The sequence below is a fragment of the Bubalus kerabau genome, chromosome X, assembly GCF_029407905.1.
Source record: "Bubalus kerabau isolate K-KA32 ecotype Philippines breed swamp buffalo chromosome X, PCC_UOA_SB_1v2, whole genome shotgun sequence".
In the NCBI taxonomy this organism is placed as follows: Eukaryota; Metazoa; Chordata; class Mammalia; order Artiodactyla; family Bovidae; genus Bubalus; species Bubalus kerabau.
Genome location: NC_073647.1, coordinates 21,747,227 through 21,765,157, shown reverse-complemented (window position 1 = coordinate 21,765,157; position 17,931 = coordinate 21,747,227). Strand labels below are relative to the sequence as shown.

The following is a 17,931-nucleotide window of genomic DNA, read 5'->3' as shown; positions in this document are numbered from 1 at the left end:
GAAGAGAACTTTCAGGGCCTCTTGAATCATACCAATTTACCAGAGCTTTCTACTCTAAGGGTAGCTTGTTCTAGGGAAGCTTAAATTTGGTTGTAACATTTCAGTGTGTTTCCTGAAGGGGATGTGGGTGGCAACTGCTGTTAACCCACTTTCTAAATGGGAGTGAAATGACTTACCTAGTCATGCTGGATCAGAAGAAGAGTTCTGAAACAGAGTAGGCTACCATATTATTATTCAGCATGGACTTGGTGTCTTAACTCTTGGCCTTGTTGGGTTGGATTTTTCTCATAAAAATATATCTTTTTCTAAACACTTTAGCCATAAGAAGGCAACCATTGCTTATTAACCACTTGAAAAACCTTTCAGATCCTTTTCAGGGGATCTGTAGGGTCAGGGTGGTTGGTGTGTTTTCAGTCTAGTTTTTGTGGTTTGCAGAAACATCAGGTACAGGGATTTTACAAACCAGAGACATCTGTGAAGCAAAAGGTTGCTTTTTTAGGGTTAGGTATACTGAGTCCTGGTCTTCCCTGGTGGCTCAGTGGTAAAGAATCTGCCTGCAATGCAGGAGCTTCAGGAGACACAGGTTCAATCCCTGGGTCGGGAGGATCCCCCGGAGAAGGGAATGGCAACCCACTCCAGTATTCTCGCCTGGAGAATTTCATGGACAGAGGAGCCTGGCGGGATACAGTCCATGGAGTTGCAAAGAGTTGGACACGACTGAGTGACTAAACAACAATTCGTAATCTAGAATGGGCTCAGTGATTATCGATTAACCTATAGTTGGAAACTTAGACTCTCAGACCGGAAATTATCTATGCAGTCATCTAGTGAGGCCCAGATTTGAAACGGTTTTGGTTGAGTTGTCCAGAGCAGATAATAACACTTTAGTCTTGATACAGAGGGTTCTTTCTTCCCCCCTGCCCCAGTGTGATTTCATACACAGGGGGAATGGCCTAGCACTTAGATTGGGCCTAGGTTGTTGAAATTCTCAGCTATGCTTCAGGTCTACATATTTGAAGATTGTATCTGAAAAATAAAAATTATACATCTCCTAAAATATGGGATCTCTGCTACTTATCTGAGTAGAATAGCAATTAGTGAAAGAGTGACTTGGGGAGACAGGAAAATTGCCTTGGTTTAGTTCTTCTGGCAGATTTCTAAAGATTCTTTATCCCAATTGGTATATCCTCCACCCCTATTTTGTTTTTATTAGGGTTTTCCCCTGTTGAAGTAATATAGGTGGGTGGGAGGAGGGTGGAGGGAAGAGAAGAGGGGAAAAGAGGAGGAGAGAGATCTCCATTTTGGGGCCTGAGCACTCTTCATTTTCCCTGGAATACTGTTCTACAAGTTGCTCTGCTGCTGCTAAGTCGCTTCAGTTGTGTCCGATTCTGTGCGGCCCTGTAGACGGCAGCCCACCAGGCTGCCCCGTCCCTGGGATTCTCCAGGCAAGAACACTGGAGTGGGTTGCCATGTCCTTCTCCAATGCCTGAAAGTGAAAAGTGAAAGTGAAGTCGCTCAGTCGTGTCCGACTCTTAGTGACCCCGTGGACTTCAGCCTACCAGGCTCCTCCATCCCTGGGATTTTCCAGGCAAGAGTACTGGAGTGGGGTGCCGTTGCCTTCTCCACAAGTTGCTCTAGTAGCATCAATTGGTCTGACCTAGTTCCTTTAAAATTGAACTCTCTTGACGTTCTGGCATTGGTTCCAAGTCAAAGGGGAGGCATGAAGCCCAAACCTCAGTGAGCCCCTTGAGATACAAAGATGAGTCAGTTAAGGAACTTAAATCTAGCAAAGATAAGGCATGCAAATATAACCATGATGCAAGTTACACAATGTGAGAAGTGTCTGTATAAAGGATGTGGAGTGCTGTGGGAATTCAAAGGGTAGACAGCTTGTGGAGGATGGAGGACATCTCTGCTTCCACGAACACTCTTTCCTGTGAGAATCCAATCCAAAGATAACTCAGAGTCAGTGATACCTCAGTAAAGCTGGAAAAAGTATTTAAAAAGACAACAAAACAAAAAGTAGCCAAAGATAACTAGGAATCATCTTGTGGCAGGGCTCATATCACTCCTCCTCATCTGGCCCCAGCCACTTTCCACCAGCTCACTTTTGCCTCTAGCCTTACCAGTTTGCTCGGCAATGCCTGAGTGTGCCACCCCTTTCACAGCCCTGTGCACTTGCTCTGTTTTAAGAAGGAGAAGGATGTAGATGTATATGTTAGCAACATCTCTTTAGGGCTTAGATGGAAGAGCGTGTAGAGGCAGGAAGGCCAGTTTGGGGGCTGTAATAGTTTTCCAAGAGAAAAGAGGTGAGGTGATGAGGCAGAGATGGAAAGAAGGGGAATGATGAGGGATATTTTAAAAAGCAGAATCAGTAGGAGCGGGCTTCCCTTGTAGCTCAGTTGGGAAAGAACCTGGCTGCAATGCAGGAGACCCGGATTCAATTCCTGGGTCAGGAAGATCCCCTGGAGAAGGAAATGGCAACCCACTCCAGTATTCTTGCCTGGAAAATCCCATGGACAGAGGAGCCTGGCGGGCTACTGTCCATGGGGTCGCAAGAGTTGGAGACGACTTAGTTATAACCAGTGACAGTTGGCTATAGGGGGAAAAGGTGAATGAGATGTCCTGAGTGATCTAGAGGTTTCCTGTTAGTTTGGGAGTCCATTTCCTGGACCAGTCTGTGAACTCCAGGGCAGAGACTATGCCCTGTTCATTATTGTATTCCTTGAGTTGGGCAGAGATCCTAGCTCAGAGTAGGCATTCAGTAAATGTTGGATGAATGAATTGTTCACCACTTTGGCAGGCTGCATGTAATCAGTGAATTTGTATTCCCAGAGCACATGTTGATGACTGGTTGGCAATGTGGTCCAGAAAGAACCTCTTTGTGGGAGAGTGTAGCGATCAAGGGATTCAGCCTTTACTGGGCATGAAATGATACGCAATTAATTGACAGTTGGCAGTAGAGATAAAGGTAATTCGTTCTTTAATTCTCAGGCTTAGAGAATGGCTTATCTCCAGGGTTGCTTTAAACTCCCAGTACTCCAGTGTGGTAGCGACATTTTTGGCCTGCCTTTTACAGAGGCAGAATCTGTGGCGGCCCCAGGCATGATCTTTGATTTAAAGTCTGAGCTCGTGATACCCAGGTGTGCCCTCTGCAAGGTCATGTTCTTCCAGGCTAAATAATAGAAGAGTAACCTTCATCTGGCTTCCCTAAGACAATTTCTTCTACCAGCAATTCTCACTTCCCCATTGGTTTCAAATGCAGCCACTTCTTTCATCTGTATTCCTATCTTGATTAGTAAGAAATTAATGAGCGTGTAAGATTTGATTTAGATAATGATTAATTAGGGGAAAAGGCACCGTTCTAACAGCAAGTCACTATTATATGCTAAGGAAATTAGTTAATATTTTTGGATGGCAAATTGACTTGTCCTCTGTTTAAAAAAAAAACCTTTTAAAAAAATGGTTGATATGGTTTTTTCTTTTTTTTGGTTCATTAGTAGAGCAATCTGCACTTAATCCTTTGGATAATTCTAATAGGCATCTATTATTTTCCCAATAAGTCATGAAGCAACCAGTTTTGGATATCATTCATTTTTTGCTTAATATTACTTTAATGGTAATATTGCATTATTACTTTTAGCACAACATACCTTTGTTAGCAAAAAAGTCTGCTGTTCATAAAGCAGACCTTGGCAATAAAATATGTCAAATCATCACACACACACACACACACATATATATGGAAAAGATTTCAATTTTCATTGTTACTGAGCCCTGACGATTTATTCTCTTCTGTTGCTGTTTGAATATGTTCTATCTGCTTTTAGAAAGTATGAGGATAAAGGTCTGCATTAATATTTCTTCTGTTCTTTAGTGTGTTTTTAAATGTGATTTTTGACAATTTATGGTCATTAGCTAAAATTGCAGTGTAGTAAAATAACCAACATGTAGAACATAATAAAGGTAATTAGAGAATCAGAGGGCTGGAAGTGACCTTGAGGGGTTATTTCGCCCATTTCCCAACTTCAAGCTTTAAGACTAATCTTTCTAGACAGCACCCTTCATCATATTGTGCCTCTGTTTGAGACTCAACGGGGTTCTTTATTGTCTGTACAGTCAAGCTCATAGTCTTTTAACTCCATTCCAGGCCTTTCAGACTCTGGCCCCTCTTGTCTGGTAAGCTAGCTACACCCCAGATTCTAGCTTTTCTCCAGACGGGTTAGACTTGCCCCACTATTCCACTCGTGCCAAACACATTTCGCCCATTGGCCTCATCTTTAACTGTTTAGCTTAAGCCCCACCTCCTCTTGGAAGTCTTGTTTGACCCCTAGAGCCTCTGGTGAGCATTTACTTATATAGCAAATGTTGTCTATATTTCATATTTTAAAAAATCAACTGTATTGAAATATAATTTACAAATAACAAAGTACATTTTGAGTGAAGAATTTACTGAGTTTTGACAAATTTATATACCCATGTAACTACCACCCCGATTAAAATATAGACTATTTCCATTCCCTCAGAAAATATACTGCATATTTTTTCACCTAACCATATATCAGCTTTAACTGTTCTGTAGCTATTTTTGTGTGCGAAAGTCTGGTCTCTTAGCATGAATTTATTTTTTGTTTATTTTAATTTTACTTAACATATATTGAATATTTACCTTGTACCAAGTAGTAGGCTAAGAGCTTCATATGCATAGTGTTACTCAGTCCTTGCAACAACTTTGCAGGGTAAGTGCTGTTGATAATAAGGATTGAAAAAGCATGTATAGGTTAAATAATCCATCTTTGCTTGCAAGCTGGTAAGTGGTGGGGCTTAGGACTGAATTGTAAACTACTTGACCAGAGGGGCCATAAGTGTTTTGCTCCTTCCTGCCTACTAGTGTCTTACAATGATGTAAGGCTGTTAAAACTTAACTGACTTAGAATAAAATCCAATAGAACAGATGCATTTAAACAGCCTCATACACAGTGTTCACTGTCCCCTTCCAATTAGAGACCAGGCTCAGGCCTGGAATGGGGTCTCCAAGTGAATGTGGTGCTGACGTCCTGGTACTGGCAGAGGTGGCTAAGGGAATCCGGAGCAGTCTAAGATGTCAAGTCTTTGAATGGAGCTAAAGAAAGACCAAGAACTAGGCCCGAAGGAAAGAGTCTGTGTTATGGGCCAAGAAGGTAAGGCTGGGGAACTTCACTGCTGGTCCAGTACCTAAGACTCCATGCTCCCAATGCAGGGGGCCCTGGTTCAGTCCCTAGCTGGGGAACTAGATTCCATGTGCCACAACGAAGAGTTCGTATGCTGCAACTAGAGATCCTGAATGTAACTAAGACCCAGCACAGCCAGATAAATAAATAAAAGAATGCAAGGCCATAGGTAGCCAAACCTAAGAGATCCCTTTACACAAGAGTACACGGGAGGGAGCCTGCTGTGGACTTCTTGTGATTTAGCCTCTGGAAGGGGAAGCAACTGGTAAAGGTGCCCAGCTTGGATACACATGGGAATAATCCTCCAGAGAAGAGCTTCCATAACTCAAATATCCATTCTCAGTTGGAAGACCCAGAGCTGGACCCAATGTGCAAGCAAGACATTGTCTCAAAATAACTAGGAATAAATTACTTCATAGCTCCTTCAAGTGAAGCATCTATTTGTGAATCTTCAAGATGTTTGGAAATTAATTTTTATGGTATTTTAAAATATTTTTCAGAGATCAAAGTTAAGCATACAGATGTAACATTTTCAGGGTTGTCTATCTCCACTCCTCCATTTTCGATCAGACAGAAAGTTCTTTTCTAGTGCTCTCAGTCTGCAGCCCTCATTAATCACCGCTACATGCACAGGGCTGGCTGAGATCGACAGAGCATCCCGAAGGAGATGGGAGTCATTCTCTGCTCTTCAGGAACTCAGAATCTAGGAGAGGAGATTATAGTATGAAGGTACTTTTTAATCCTCCAAAATAAATGGGAACTAGCAGCCCCATAATGACTTTAATTTTTTTTTTAGCATCTAGGAATGCAAGTTATTAAGACCTAAAGAGTTGAACCTTTGTGACTCATTTGAATAGTCAATTGCTAAGTCTTCTCCTTATCTCCATCCCAGGCTATACTGCTTGTCTCTAGTCCCATTTCCCAGCTGAATTCCATTTTTACAAAAAAAAAAAAAAAAAAAAAAAAGAGCACCTCTTTGACGAGTGTGGCCCTCGATTACTTTTCTTTCCCACCTAATAAAGGAGCACTTTCCCCTTGACCTTCTTTTGTTCCTGACATACTTAAGGAATGCTTTGCTACTTACTACATCTTTTGTAGGTTGCATCTTATTTTGAATTGGCCTTTCTGCTTTTATTCACACAAGTGTGTACCAGTTCTCAGTGTGCCTCCTTAGTCATCTGCCCTGGGTTTTACTTTTTATTCATCCCACTTGGCATTTGGTTCCCAGAGTAATTCTTTGTTTTGTTGATGAGGATTCCTCTCTAAATTCTTTCTGTATTTCTTTCTGTTTTGTGCATTCTTTCTGTCTTGTTTCTTTCCTGTGCTTGTTCATGCATTAAAATGGTTGTATTTCATTGTTGTCATTTAATTTAGGTATGTCTAGCTCTCCTGGCCCACTGCTCCTTATGCTATCATGTGCGGAGGCTTATTTTAACCTGGCCTGTGAGTTATATGAAATTTACTTAAAAGAAAATGTTTTTCCGTTTGGCATTTATTTCTCTCCTTTGTGGTTTGGAAATCCTGAATTCTTATCAGTTTAGAGATGTTTTATTTCCTCCAATCTATAGCTCACTCTTAGCCCCCAGATCAATTGTACTGGTTTATTGATTAACCAGGCAGTGATAAGTTGGAGGGAGGATAAATACTGCTATATATACATTTCTTATATTTGGATATAATAAGTACCTTTCTTCATGACATCTGACATGTTTTCCCATAAGTTCTCATTTAAGATTTTAGTCCTTTAAAGATTTTGGCTAAACAAATTCTTGAGGTAGTGGGAGTCTGTACAGTGATGAGACTTGATCAACTTAGGGAACGGTTACCCCTATGCTTGCTCTAAGTTACTTTGTGAATTATCATATTAAGGCAAACCAAATTGGGGTCATGGTAATTTAAAGAGCCATTCCTGGGCTTCTGTTGGTACATCGAGTGGCAGTTTGTTACCTTATAGTAAGGTGCTCAGGGTACTTCACAAAGAAAAACTATGAGCCCTATTATATTATGACTCCCACTGGTTAGAGCTGGTGGGAGAAAAGCAGTACTAACAGCCACCCTTCCAAATAAACTCCACCATTCTTGAAAACTGGAAATCTTCACCATTGATGAAACACCGGTTTAGAAACACAAAGAGTTTATTGATAACATTTAATTTTAAGAGTGTATGCAAATAAAGGTATTTTAAACACACATTACTTAGGTATCAATTTACTAAGAAAATAAATTAAACCTTGCTAAATGGACAGGAACTTGGTATACGGAAATTGCCTGCTATGTAGGATTTTTCATATCTACACATCAGTCTCAACTACCCTTGTTTAACTCTAGATTAACCACATGTCCCCAAGGGGACTCTTTCCTTTCTTGGTCCAGTAAACTACATCAGTTTCTGCTTTTAGAAAAGCATTACATTTTGTAACTTCATATAGAAAGAACACCATGAGCTAGAGAGCTCTGTTTTTTTTTTTCTTTTTTCCTGAAGATAATAATAAAGCCTTTGAGCTTAGACCCTATTAAAATTGGTTTAAGGCTTGTACATGAGATTGACATTTATAGGAGATAAATCTGAACTCTGTGTCTCCAGACCCCAAATTGTATTTTGACACATTAAATATCACCTTTCCATCCAGTACTATAAATCACAGTGCTGGATTAGGGTCGGTGATACATGTTATCTGTGCTCTCCTTCACTACTTTTGTTAGCAGCTCCCTTGAGGAGGGGAAAGTGGAGAGGTTGGAGTCAATACAGTGAACTCCAACAGTGATCCTACGTGAGGTTGAACTTGATTAATTTCATTCCTAAATTAACAAAACTTGGACACATACATTAAGGCCATGATTAACTGGAATTCATAGGGAAATGAGACATTGTAATAATCAATTTTCTGATAACTTATGGCTAATTAATCCCCCCCACTGAAAACAACACCTCAGATGTTGAAAACCTGTCTAAAATGTCTGAATATGGGGACTTCCTTGGTGGTCCAGAGGCTAAGACTCTGCACTCCCAATGCAGGGGGCCCAGGTTCAATCCCTGGTCAGAGAACTAGATCCCACATGTCACAACTAAAGATCCCACATGCTGCAATGAAGATCGAAGATCCTGCGTGCAGCAACTAAGACCCAACATAGCTAAATAAAACATAAATATTTTAAAAAGAATGTCTGAGTATGCTTTCTAGCCTCATTTCAGTAAGATTTGATGTTTATTATGAAACTGTACTTTGCCAGGGCTTCCCAGGTGGCACAATGGTAAAGAACAGGCCTGCCAATGCAGGAGATGCCAGAGACATGGGTTTGATCCCTGGGTTGGGGAGATCCCCTGGAGAAGGGAATGGCAACCCACTCCAGTATTCTTGCCTGGAGAATCACATGGATGGAGGATCCTGGTAAGCTACAACCCGTGGGTTTGCAAAGAGTTGAATATGACTGAACACACATGCACTTAGGTTACTTTGCCAACCACCTCATGGAACTTTGGGGGTGTGCCCCCTCTGGGGGATATCCCATGTATGTGTTTTGTCAACCTAGCTAATGATGTTGCTTTATTGCACTCATTTATATGCACTAGGTATTCATCTCTTAACCCCTTTAGACAGTCCACATTTCTCCTGTTGAAAGCTGTACCTATGTAGCACAGTGCTTGGCACATAGAAGATATGTTAGCCTGGGTCCTCTGAGAAGCAGATGTTAACTAGATGTGCAAGAAATTTATTGGGGAAAACACTGGGGAAGGAAATGAGCAGGGAATTGAAGGATGCTGGAGAAGCCATTTGACTGTGGTGTAGGTCTGACCCCTGTAGAGGGGAGAGGGAAGGAAGGAGGATTGAGTAGAAAGAATGTAAACTGCAGGGCAGTTTTAAGGAAGTTTTGTCAAGGTCAGTGGGGAGTCCTCAAGCCAAAATGCCTGTCAGCACCTTTGCCATGCTCAGTCATTGGCTGGGAGCAGCCCCTGGATTGTGGCATAGGTATAACATGGCAGTGAATGCAGAGTGCAGCAGCTGGGGTCGTTAGTCAGTTATACACCCTGCGGCAGGAGGTCTGAGATGCCCATGTTCATGGCCACTACAGAAGGAGCTCAACAAATGCTTATTGAAGGGAAAGTTTGAGTAAAACAGGAATTACAGAAGAAGGGGATTAGACTTAAATATTCATTGAGCCCTAATATTTGCTAGTACTGGTGGAGGATATAAAATCATGGGACTCCCTCCTGTTTCTCGCTTCTCCTCAAATGTCACCTTGTGAAAGAAACCATCCCTGATTACCCTATATAAATAGAGTCATCCCTGCAGCCACTACATCCCCTATGTCCCTTAGTTTGTTCCTTAAACATTAAAAAAATCAGCAGCTTTATTGAAGTTTAATTGACATACCACAAATATTTTAAGGGTACCCTTTGACAATTTGACATACACCTTCAGCCATGAAACAGTCATCACAATCAAAATAACGAGCATACCAATCACTCTCCCAAATTTCCTCACTCTCACCCCCTCCTTGCCCTCTGTCTCTCCCAACAACCACTGAACTGCTTTCTGTCACTATGAATTTTCACTTTCTAGATGGAACCATACAGTTCAGTTTAGTTCAGTCGCTCAGTCATGTCTGACTCTTTGCAACCCCATGAATCGCAGCACGCCAGGCCTCCCTGTCCATCACCAACTCCTGGAGTTCACCCAGACTCACGTCCATCGAGTCGGTGATGCCATCCAGCCATCTCATCCTCTGTCGTCCCCTTCTCCTCCTGCCCCCAATCCCTCCCAGCACCAGAGTCTTTTTCCAATGAGTTAACTCTTTGCATGAGGTGGCCAAAGTATTGGAGTTTCAGCTTCAGCATCAGTCCTTCCAATGAACACCCAGGACTGATCTCCTTTAGGATGGACTGGTTGGATCTCCTTGCAGTCCAAGGGACTCTCAAGAGTCTTCTCCAACACCACAGTTCAAAAGCATCAATTCTTCGGCACTCAGCTTTCTTCACAGTCCAACTCTCACATCCATACATGACCACTGGAAAAACCATAGCTTTGACTAGACGGACCTTTGTTGGCAAAGTAATGTCTCTGCTTCTGAATATGCTATCTAGGTTGGTCATAACTTTCCTTCCAAGGAGTAAGCGTCATTTAATTTCATGGCTGCAGTCACCATACAGTAGGTAATATTAAAATCAGGTTTCTTTCACCTACCATAATGTTTTGGGGGGTTCATCCGTGTGGTGGCATGTATCAATAGTTTATTTCTTTTTATGGCTGAGTAGTATTCCATTGTATGTATATACCACAGTTTGTTTTCCCTTTACTTAGTTTTTTTTTTTTTTTTAATCTGTAGCATTTATCACTACTTGACCTTACATATGCAGTTTGTTGCCTCCCAGAATATAAGCTCCACAGGGGCAGGGTTGTTACAGGACTGCTATATATCCACAGTGCTTGGCACATAGTGGATACCCAATAAAACATTTGTTGAACGACTCTTACTCCCACGGCTTCAATTTTCTTTCACATACTGATGACTTCCAGGGATACAGGAATGTGTTGAGTCACCAGTGAAGAGCAGAAAACAGCAAAAGGGGTTTTTATCATTGAGAAACTTGGTAGATGGTAATTGTTAACTGAGATACAGAATACAGGAGACTTTGTGTTTGTGCTTCTGAGATATATTGAGTTCAGTTTGGGGTATGCTGAATTTGAGATTCCCAGAGTAGTTTGAAAATGTGGGATTTGGGAGCTGAGAAGAGAGGTAAAGTCAGGATTAGAGAGTTCAGCAGTCATAGGAGTTATATCAGATCATCAGGGTTGAGAGAGATGGAGAATGAGAAAGGGAGTCAACAACATTTATATGTTAGGCAGAAGAATAGGAAGCAAGAAAAGACAAATAAGAATAGCCATAGCAGTAGGAGGGTGTATGTGGGTGTATGGGGATGTGTGGGCTCAGAGTAGGTTCACTAAAGCACGGGATGGGGAGAATTTTAAATAGGGATTGGTTTACTGTGAGGACTGCCAAGTGTCACATTGAATAAGGACTGAGAAGAAAAGGTTCTGATTCCCTAATTTTGGAATAATCGAGAAGATGATTCATTTGGAAAATCTTTATCAAGATACAAAAATAAAAAAAGCATTCTGTATCCTTTGGGAGGTGGTGAAGAGGTGGCTCAGAAATTCAGAGGAACAAGAGTTTGGCATTTGTTATAGAGCTAGAATTGTTGGGGTCGTAAGGGATTTTGGTGATTGTCTATATGCTAATGTTAGCAGCATGGGATTGGCCAGACATACATTTCACTTGGAAATCATAACTGGAAGTTTGAAAATTGCTTCTTGGTTGTGTTCTCATTCATAAATTATAGGCATGAAAAAGAAATTGTAGGAGTGAAGACTGGTCTTTTAACAGGCAAATTAAATATTGGTGTTCAATGACGTATACTTTGTGCTATAAATTAGTTTATGCAGAATTTATGAGTCAAACCTAGGCATTAAGTTCTCATGGTTATTCAAAAAGATTCAGTCATAAGGATAACTGGGAGAAATCAGGGATTATTTAAGATAAACTATAATTTTAAATAATCAAGATTTTACTGTATTTTAAAAGAAATGCATTGTTTTGCTGTATTTGCCTTGTGTGTGTGACATTCTGCTTACTGAAACATGAAAAACTTATTTGTTTCAGGATCAGATTTGCAAGTGTGTCTCCCCAAGGGCCCAACATGCTGCTCAAGAAAGATGGAAGAAAAGTATCAACTAACAGCACGATTGAACATGGAACAACTGCTTCAGTCTGCAAGTATGGAGCTCAAGTTCTTAATTATTCAGAATGCTGCAGTTTTCCAAGGTGAGTTCTGGGCATCATTTGAGATGTGCTGTGCAATGGCATCATTCTTCAGGCACTGGGCTTTCCACATGCTAAGTATAATTTAGAAATTACCATTCCAGTATTAATGCTTGATATGAAAACCTCCCAATGAGAGATTCTGGTTAAGGAAAAACATGGTTTTTGGAGAAGCCACATTACAGTCTTTGGGAAGGTGGGTATTGTCAAAAATCATTGTCCAAGGACATTCTGTTTACCTGTATGGAAAGGATATAAATCTCTGGAGAAAGAGTAAATGGTACTTTTTCTCCACTAGCCCATTAAACTTGTTTAAAACACAAAAAAGTTTACTTAAATACCAGTTTTCTGCACAAGTTAGTTGGATATTTGTGGAACATGCACAAACTCTTTCTGACCACTGGGACTATTTTCATTTAAGAGGGAGAAACTGGCTTAATGGCTCCACATCTTCTCATCTGTGTGAGTGGCTATCTTTCCTTTCTTTCTGAGTCTCAGTACTTACTATGTGTGTGTATAAAGGATAGCTAGGAGTGATAGTGGTGATGGCAAATATGTGTGTAGCACTATGTGCTAGGTACTCTTGTACGTGTTTTACATATATTAACCCATTTAAGCCTCACAGTAAACCCTTTGAAGTAAGGAGTATTATTGAGTGAAGAGTGAGTGAGTGAGTGAAGTCGCTCAATCGTGTCCGACTCTTTGCGACCCCGTGGACTGTAGCCCACCAGGCTCCTCTGTCCGTGGGATTCTCCAGGCAAGAATACTGGAGTGGGTTGCCATTTCCTTCTCCAAGGGATCTTCCCAACCCAGGGATGGAACCCAGGTCTCCCACATTGCAGGCAGACGCTTTAACCTCTGAGCCACCAGGGAAGCCATAGTGGTATGATTAGTTTCCCCATTTTATGGATGAAAACTCAAGGCACAGAGTGGTTAAGTAACTTGCCCAAGGTCACACAACTAATAAATGGGGAAAGTAGGATTTGAACCTAGACAGCCTGACTCGCCGAGTGTTTGCTTTTAGCTGCTTCATTACACCACTTTCTGTGAAAGAAAGTTAATTATGGATATTGGAGGTTTCTTCTATTCTTCCTTAAGCGGATGGAATGAGCTGCCTTCTTGTCCCACAAGGAGAGAATTGGGGTCAGGTGAAAAAAAAAAACAACACTTCTGACTACTTAACATTCAAACTCTTGATTTATGGCACCTTTATAAGAATTAACCTGTTTGAATTGTAAGGTGGGCTGATTATAGCTTCTTTTGTCTATTGTAACGAAATACTTAGAATTAGCTACAAAAATTATTCTAATTAGCTAATAAAACATACATTCACAACAGTTTCTTGGGTCAAAGCCTCAGGGGACATTGGGCTGATTATATGAAGTATAATACAGAAGCTTGAAGTATTTGTTAAAGCTATTTATGCAGTCAGACTCTTGTGAAGAGTTTGTTGAGACTAACAATTTGGCAAAAGAATGAATAATTTAAGCTCGTTTTAAAAATACATGTACCATTCATGTACTTCTTAGATTAGTTTTGGAGCTGATCCATTGGGTTTGAAAGTGGGGTGATGAGAAGTGATGTGACACCGACAATCGAGTTGAAGGAAGGCTGAATCTTACTCTGTGGGGTGTCAAGGTGCTTTTCTAGAATGTAGTATTTGTGATTTGTTTCATTCCTGGAGAAACCAAGCTCACAGATGTTATCTTGCTACCTTTTCCTGGCCTGGCTGGAGCGGGGTGTTGGCGTGATCACACTGGTATTGTAGTGCAGAGTAAGCTGATGCGGCTGTCCATCTGAGGACCTTGCATGTCAGCATTCATATCTCCATCCAGTTCTGCATTTTGCATGTTGTATTTTCTGCTTCTGGAACAGCACAAGAGCAGGAGAGAAAGTTTTGACAAGATTTTGGATTAGCTTCCAACCATGGCTGCTTTAGAATGGAAGTTGAACATTTGTCATGTGAATAGGTGGTGGCGGGGGGTGGACAATACCTATTAGCTGTCCTCTCTCTCTCTCTCTCTCACACACACACACAGACAGAGACATCATTTCTCAAATTGTGGGGACAGGCAGGACAACCCTAGCAAAGGAACCTGGAGACAACTGATGTGTAAACTCATTGCTGCTGCCGCCTTCTCAAGGCTGGTGCCTTGCCACCATGTGTACTCATTTGGTATCTGTTTCATTCTGTCTTCTTACTCCTTTCCTGTTTATTTTTTTGAAAAAATAAACCCCAAAAGAAAAAAATAAAACATGGTCCTAGACCTCGAGGCAATTATACCGTGCTTGTAGAGACATTGCCCCAAATCCTTTTTGTACGATTGTCCCCTTGTTTGGAGAGACAAGACTACAATCAGGGACTGCTACAAGATGATGTGTTATTAATTACTGAGAAAAAGAGTATCTCCCCTTTTTTTCTTATAACTACTTAGTATTCCAATTAATTTAAATTGGGAGCACAGTTGCTTTTTCTCTAAAATACACCCCATCCCCAAGATTCTGGTAGAACAATTTATTGAGAAAATTGCTCCAATACTTCACTCCTGTGAAATTTGATGTGAGCTGTTTTCACCACATGAAGTTGAAGAAGGCGCGTCTTGATCTTGGCCTACATCCACAATCTCTTTAGGATTCCTTCACTAGTCCACATTGGGGGTATTAAGTAGTGACTGCGTTCTGCAAATATGTGCACAGTTCCACGAGCAATCCTTACTGCCTCGATTTGGAGTTTATGTCTTCTTTTGCAGGAAGCCTTTGCCCTCATAAATGAGCCTGGGGCCCTTTGCTACAGTGGTTAGAATGCTCTACTGCTAATGTTGTTTTGATAATGATTGAAGCATTAAAAAAGTTGTTCTTTATTTTCAATCTTTGCATTGCCTCGTTTCCTAAATTTAATTTACTTTGATGTGCTAAGTAAAATGGGGCAGCACAATCGTTTTTTGTTTCTGCTTAATTAATTCTTTTTGAAAAACCCCTTCACTTAAAGTAGATTTCCTTTTCTCTTTTTCTTCTCCACTACCTAATAATGAGGATGATGATGATGATAATGATAATAATAATAGCGATAGTAACAGTTTGTTAAGTGCCTACTATACGATGCTTACTTTTACATAATTATCTCTCATTCAATTTTCCCAGCAGCCCTATGAAGTTCATACTGTAATCATCTCCATTTTACAGATGAGGAAACTCATTGATGCCCAGCTTTTTCCAAGCCATCATGTGACATGGTTTTCCTTGTTCTTAGTGTGCTTGAGGTAAAACAAAATTAAGAAGTTGCAGGATTTGTGGTCCTTGAGAAGAAAAATGGGATAGAATTCTGAATTTTTCATCATATCTCCACCACCTATCTATCTTCAAGCCTTGGGTTCTGCTTTCTTTGTAGAATTTTAAACTTGTATGGGAAGATCCCCAGGAGGAGGGCATGGCAACCCACTCTAGTAGTCTCGCATGGAGAATCCCATGGACTGAGGAGCCTGGCAGGCTGCAGTCCATGGGGTCATAAAGAGTTGGACACAGCTGAAGTGACTTAGCACACACACACCCAGGAAATATTTGGGGTATGTCCAGGTTTTTTCTGTATGGTAGAGGATTCCAGTCTTCCCCAAGTTACCACTGACTTGGAGTGAGAATACTCTTCAGAATGTAGCAACACTTTGCTTTTCTGGAAGTTGCCTCTCTCACAACTGGAAGTCTCTCTATCAGAGAGGAGAAATGCTGGGTAAGCAGAAAACATCTCTGTGCACCTAAAATGAAGCTCCTGCTTAGGTAGTTGACTCATCTGAGAGCTCCTGGGTCCTTGTTCAGAGCCTACTACTGTTCTGCATTTATGCACAGTCTTTACAAACTTGATTTTCTAGTTTTCTAGTCACTAGTAGATAAGCAGTTAACTAGAAGCATTTTTTGAAAGACTGCCAGAGGAAAGTACATATGAGGAGCAAGAAGTTAACGAGTGACAGTAAGAATAGAGGACATAAAAGTGACTCAAGCACCCATTGAATGTGGCAGCTGGGAGCATCTTATAGAGGGTTATATTGCTACGTGCCTCAGAGCCCCTAGGTTATAGTAGATCCAACAACTAATGTCCCTAGTGATGGCTATGAATTGATAGGGAAAGATCAAGTTATGTTCATTTTTTCCCCTGAATATTTCCATTTTGAATGGCTAAAAATACTTTTGGTGCTGAAAGGCGAAGGAGGACATGCTGGACTTGGAGTCAGAAAAATCTAAATTCTGGTTCTCTGTTTATGGGCTTTATGACTTTGAGTGGTTCTTTAGACTCTAATAGCCTCAGTTTTCTTATCTGCAAAATGGAGACAATAATTACTGTCCTGCTTCCCTCAGAAGTAGAGGTAATGTATGCGAAAATGTCTTGAAAACTGTAAAACACTATATGCATGCAGTATTATCTAGACAGTTCATTTTGTGGCTGCTTCACCCCACATGGGCCAGATAAATGATGCATTACCATTGCAGACAGTAACCTAGATAAAGCCGGAGTTCCTGATGTAATTTAACAACTTTTGCCAAGTGTAGGTGATGCTGAAGCAGCTCCAGTGTGCAGGTGAGAGAGCACTTAGGCAAAGGACCCTTTGAAAGAGAGGTTTATTTTATGCATTCATAGATATGAAGCTGTGTTGTTTGAAATGCCAATACTTCCATGAGCAATCCTTTTTTAAGCTTCTGAAATCTTCTCGGAAGGCCCCTACCTGGTGTATTTTACACACAAATGAAAGGCTAGATCACAAAGGCACTGTTGTGTTCAGGTCATGTTTTCATTGCATTTTCTGGTCCATTCTACCAGGGCAGAGAGGAAGAAAAACGCTGTCTTCATCCAGTGTTGGAAGGCTTTCTCCTACCTGCTCTCCATGGAAGAGACAAATGGGGTGGGGGCAGTGCTTTGCGCTTCTTTTCTTTTTCTGCTCCCTTATTTTCCATTTCCATCTGCTCTTTTTTTTCTGTCAGATTCCTGTCTCTCCCACTCCCCCCTAAATAAAATTGTCCTTGGTTAGAACACCCTTTTCCATCAGCTCAGAGCAATTTCTCCAGTCATTTCTGCTTGAAATAACTGTTTAGGGACATTATTCAAGCAAAGCTTTTTTCCTTCACAGTTAATATGTGACTAAATAATTGCTTGAATGTTGATAAACATGTTTTTGAGATTCAATCATTTGTTAATTTAGTTTTTATAATGTGGTGGGGGTTTTAAGTGAGTACTGAGCAATTTTTCTCCATTTCACACATTTTTTCCTGCTGCCTAGTCTGACACTTCTCCTGCCCATGCTGAGCTGCAGTGAGTCCTCAGCACAAACTGTGGGCCATTCTGTCACAACCCTTTCTTTTTCAAAAACAACATACAGGAGAGAATAATTACACTGATGTCTAATCAGGACTTAATTCATTTGCCAAGACCAAATATAATAACATTAAACGGACTCTGAGAATTTTAGGAACGCAGACCATGACCATGAGTGAGGTTATATATCCTCAAAAATGTAAATTATTAATCAAACCACTCATCTGTACAGCAAAGCTCTAGTAATCCCATTATAAAAGGGTGAATTTCTCATCAGAGGCCAGAAGATGCTGGCTTTAATTAGTGGACTTTTATGGTGTTGACTCAAAGAGATATTTTGGTTATAAAGGTTTTTAAAAATGTGATTAATTATTAGTACTATGGAAAAACAATTGGAAACTGGGCGTTTAAAGTTATTTTGGTTTTAAACTAAGAATTTTTTGGATTTAATTCAGTTTCAAAATTCTGCGGCTGTAGCAGAGCCAGAGATGGTTCCGGGTAGGGGGGAGGCATGTGGGTAGAGTTGTAAACCTTTCCTGTGCCCGCTATTGATTTAGAAGTCAGTCATTAGACTGAAAACTGTTTAATAAAAGGAGCTTAGAA

The 17,931-nt window shown here is 40.7% G+C and overlaps 1 protein-coding gene and 1 non-coding gene across 7 annotated transcripts in view; both read left to right on the top strand.

The window, feature by feature from the left end:
• The window catches only part of GPC3 (glypican 3), a 460,817-nt gene that overhangs the window by 20,503 nt on the left and 422,383 nt on the right, over positions 1 to 17,931 (top strand). For all 6 annotated transcript variants that reach the window (XM_055565179.1, XM_055565176.1, XM_055565177.1 and 3 more), the window contains exon 2: positions 11,871 to 12,032. In XM_055565179.1, the coding sequence (XP_055421154.1) occupies positions 11,871 to 12,032 (162 nt within the window). The remainder of the gene's footprint in view (positions 1 to 11,870; positions 12,033 to 17,931) is intronic.
• TRNAG-CCC (transfer RNA glycine (anticodon CCC)) lies at positions 8,184 to 8,256 on the top strand. The gene has a single exon. It is a non-coding gene; the product is annotated as a tRNA-Gly (tRNA).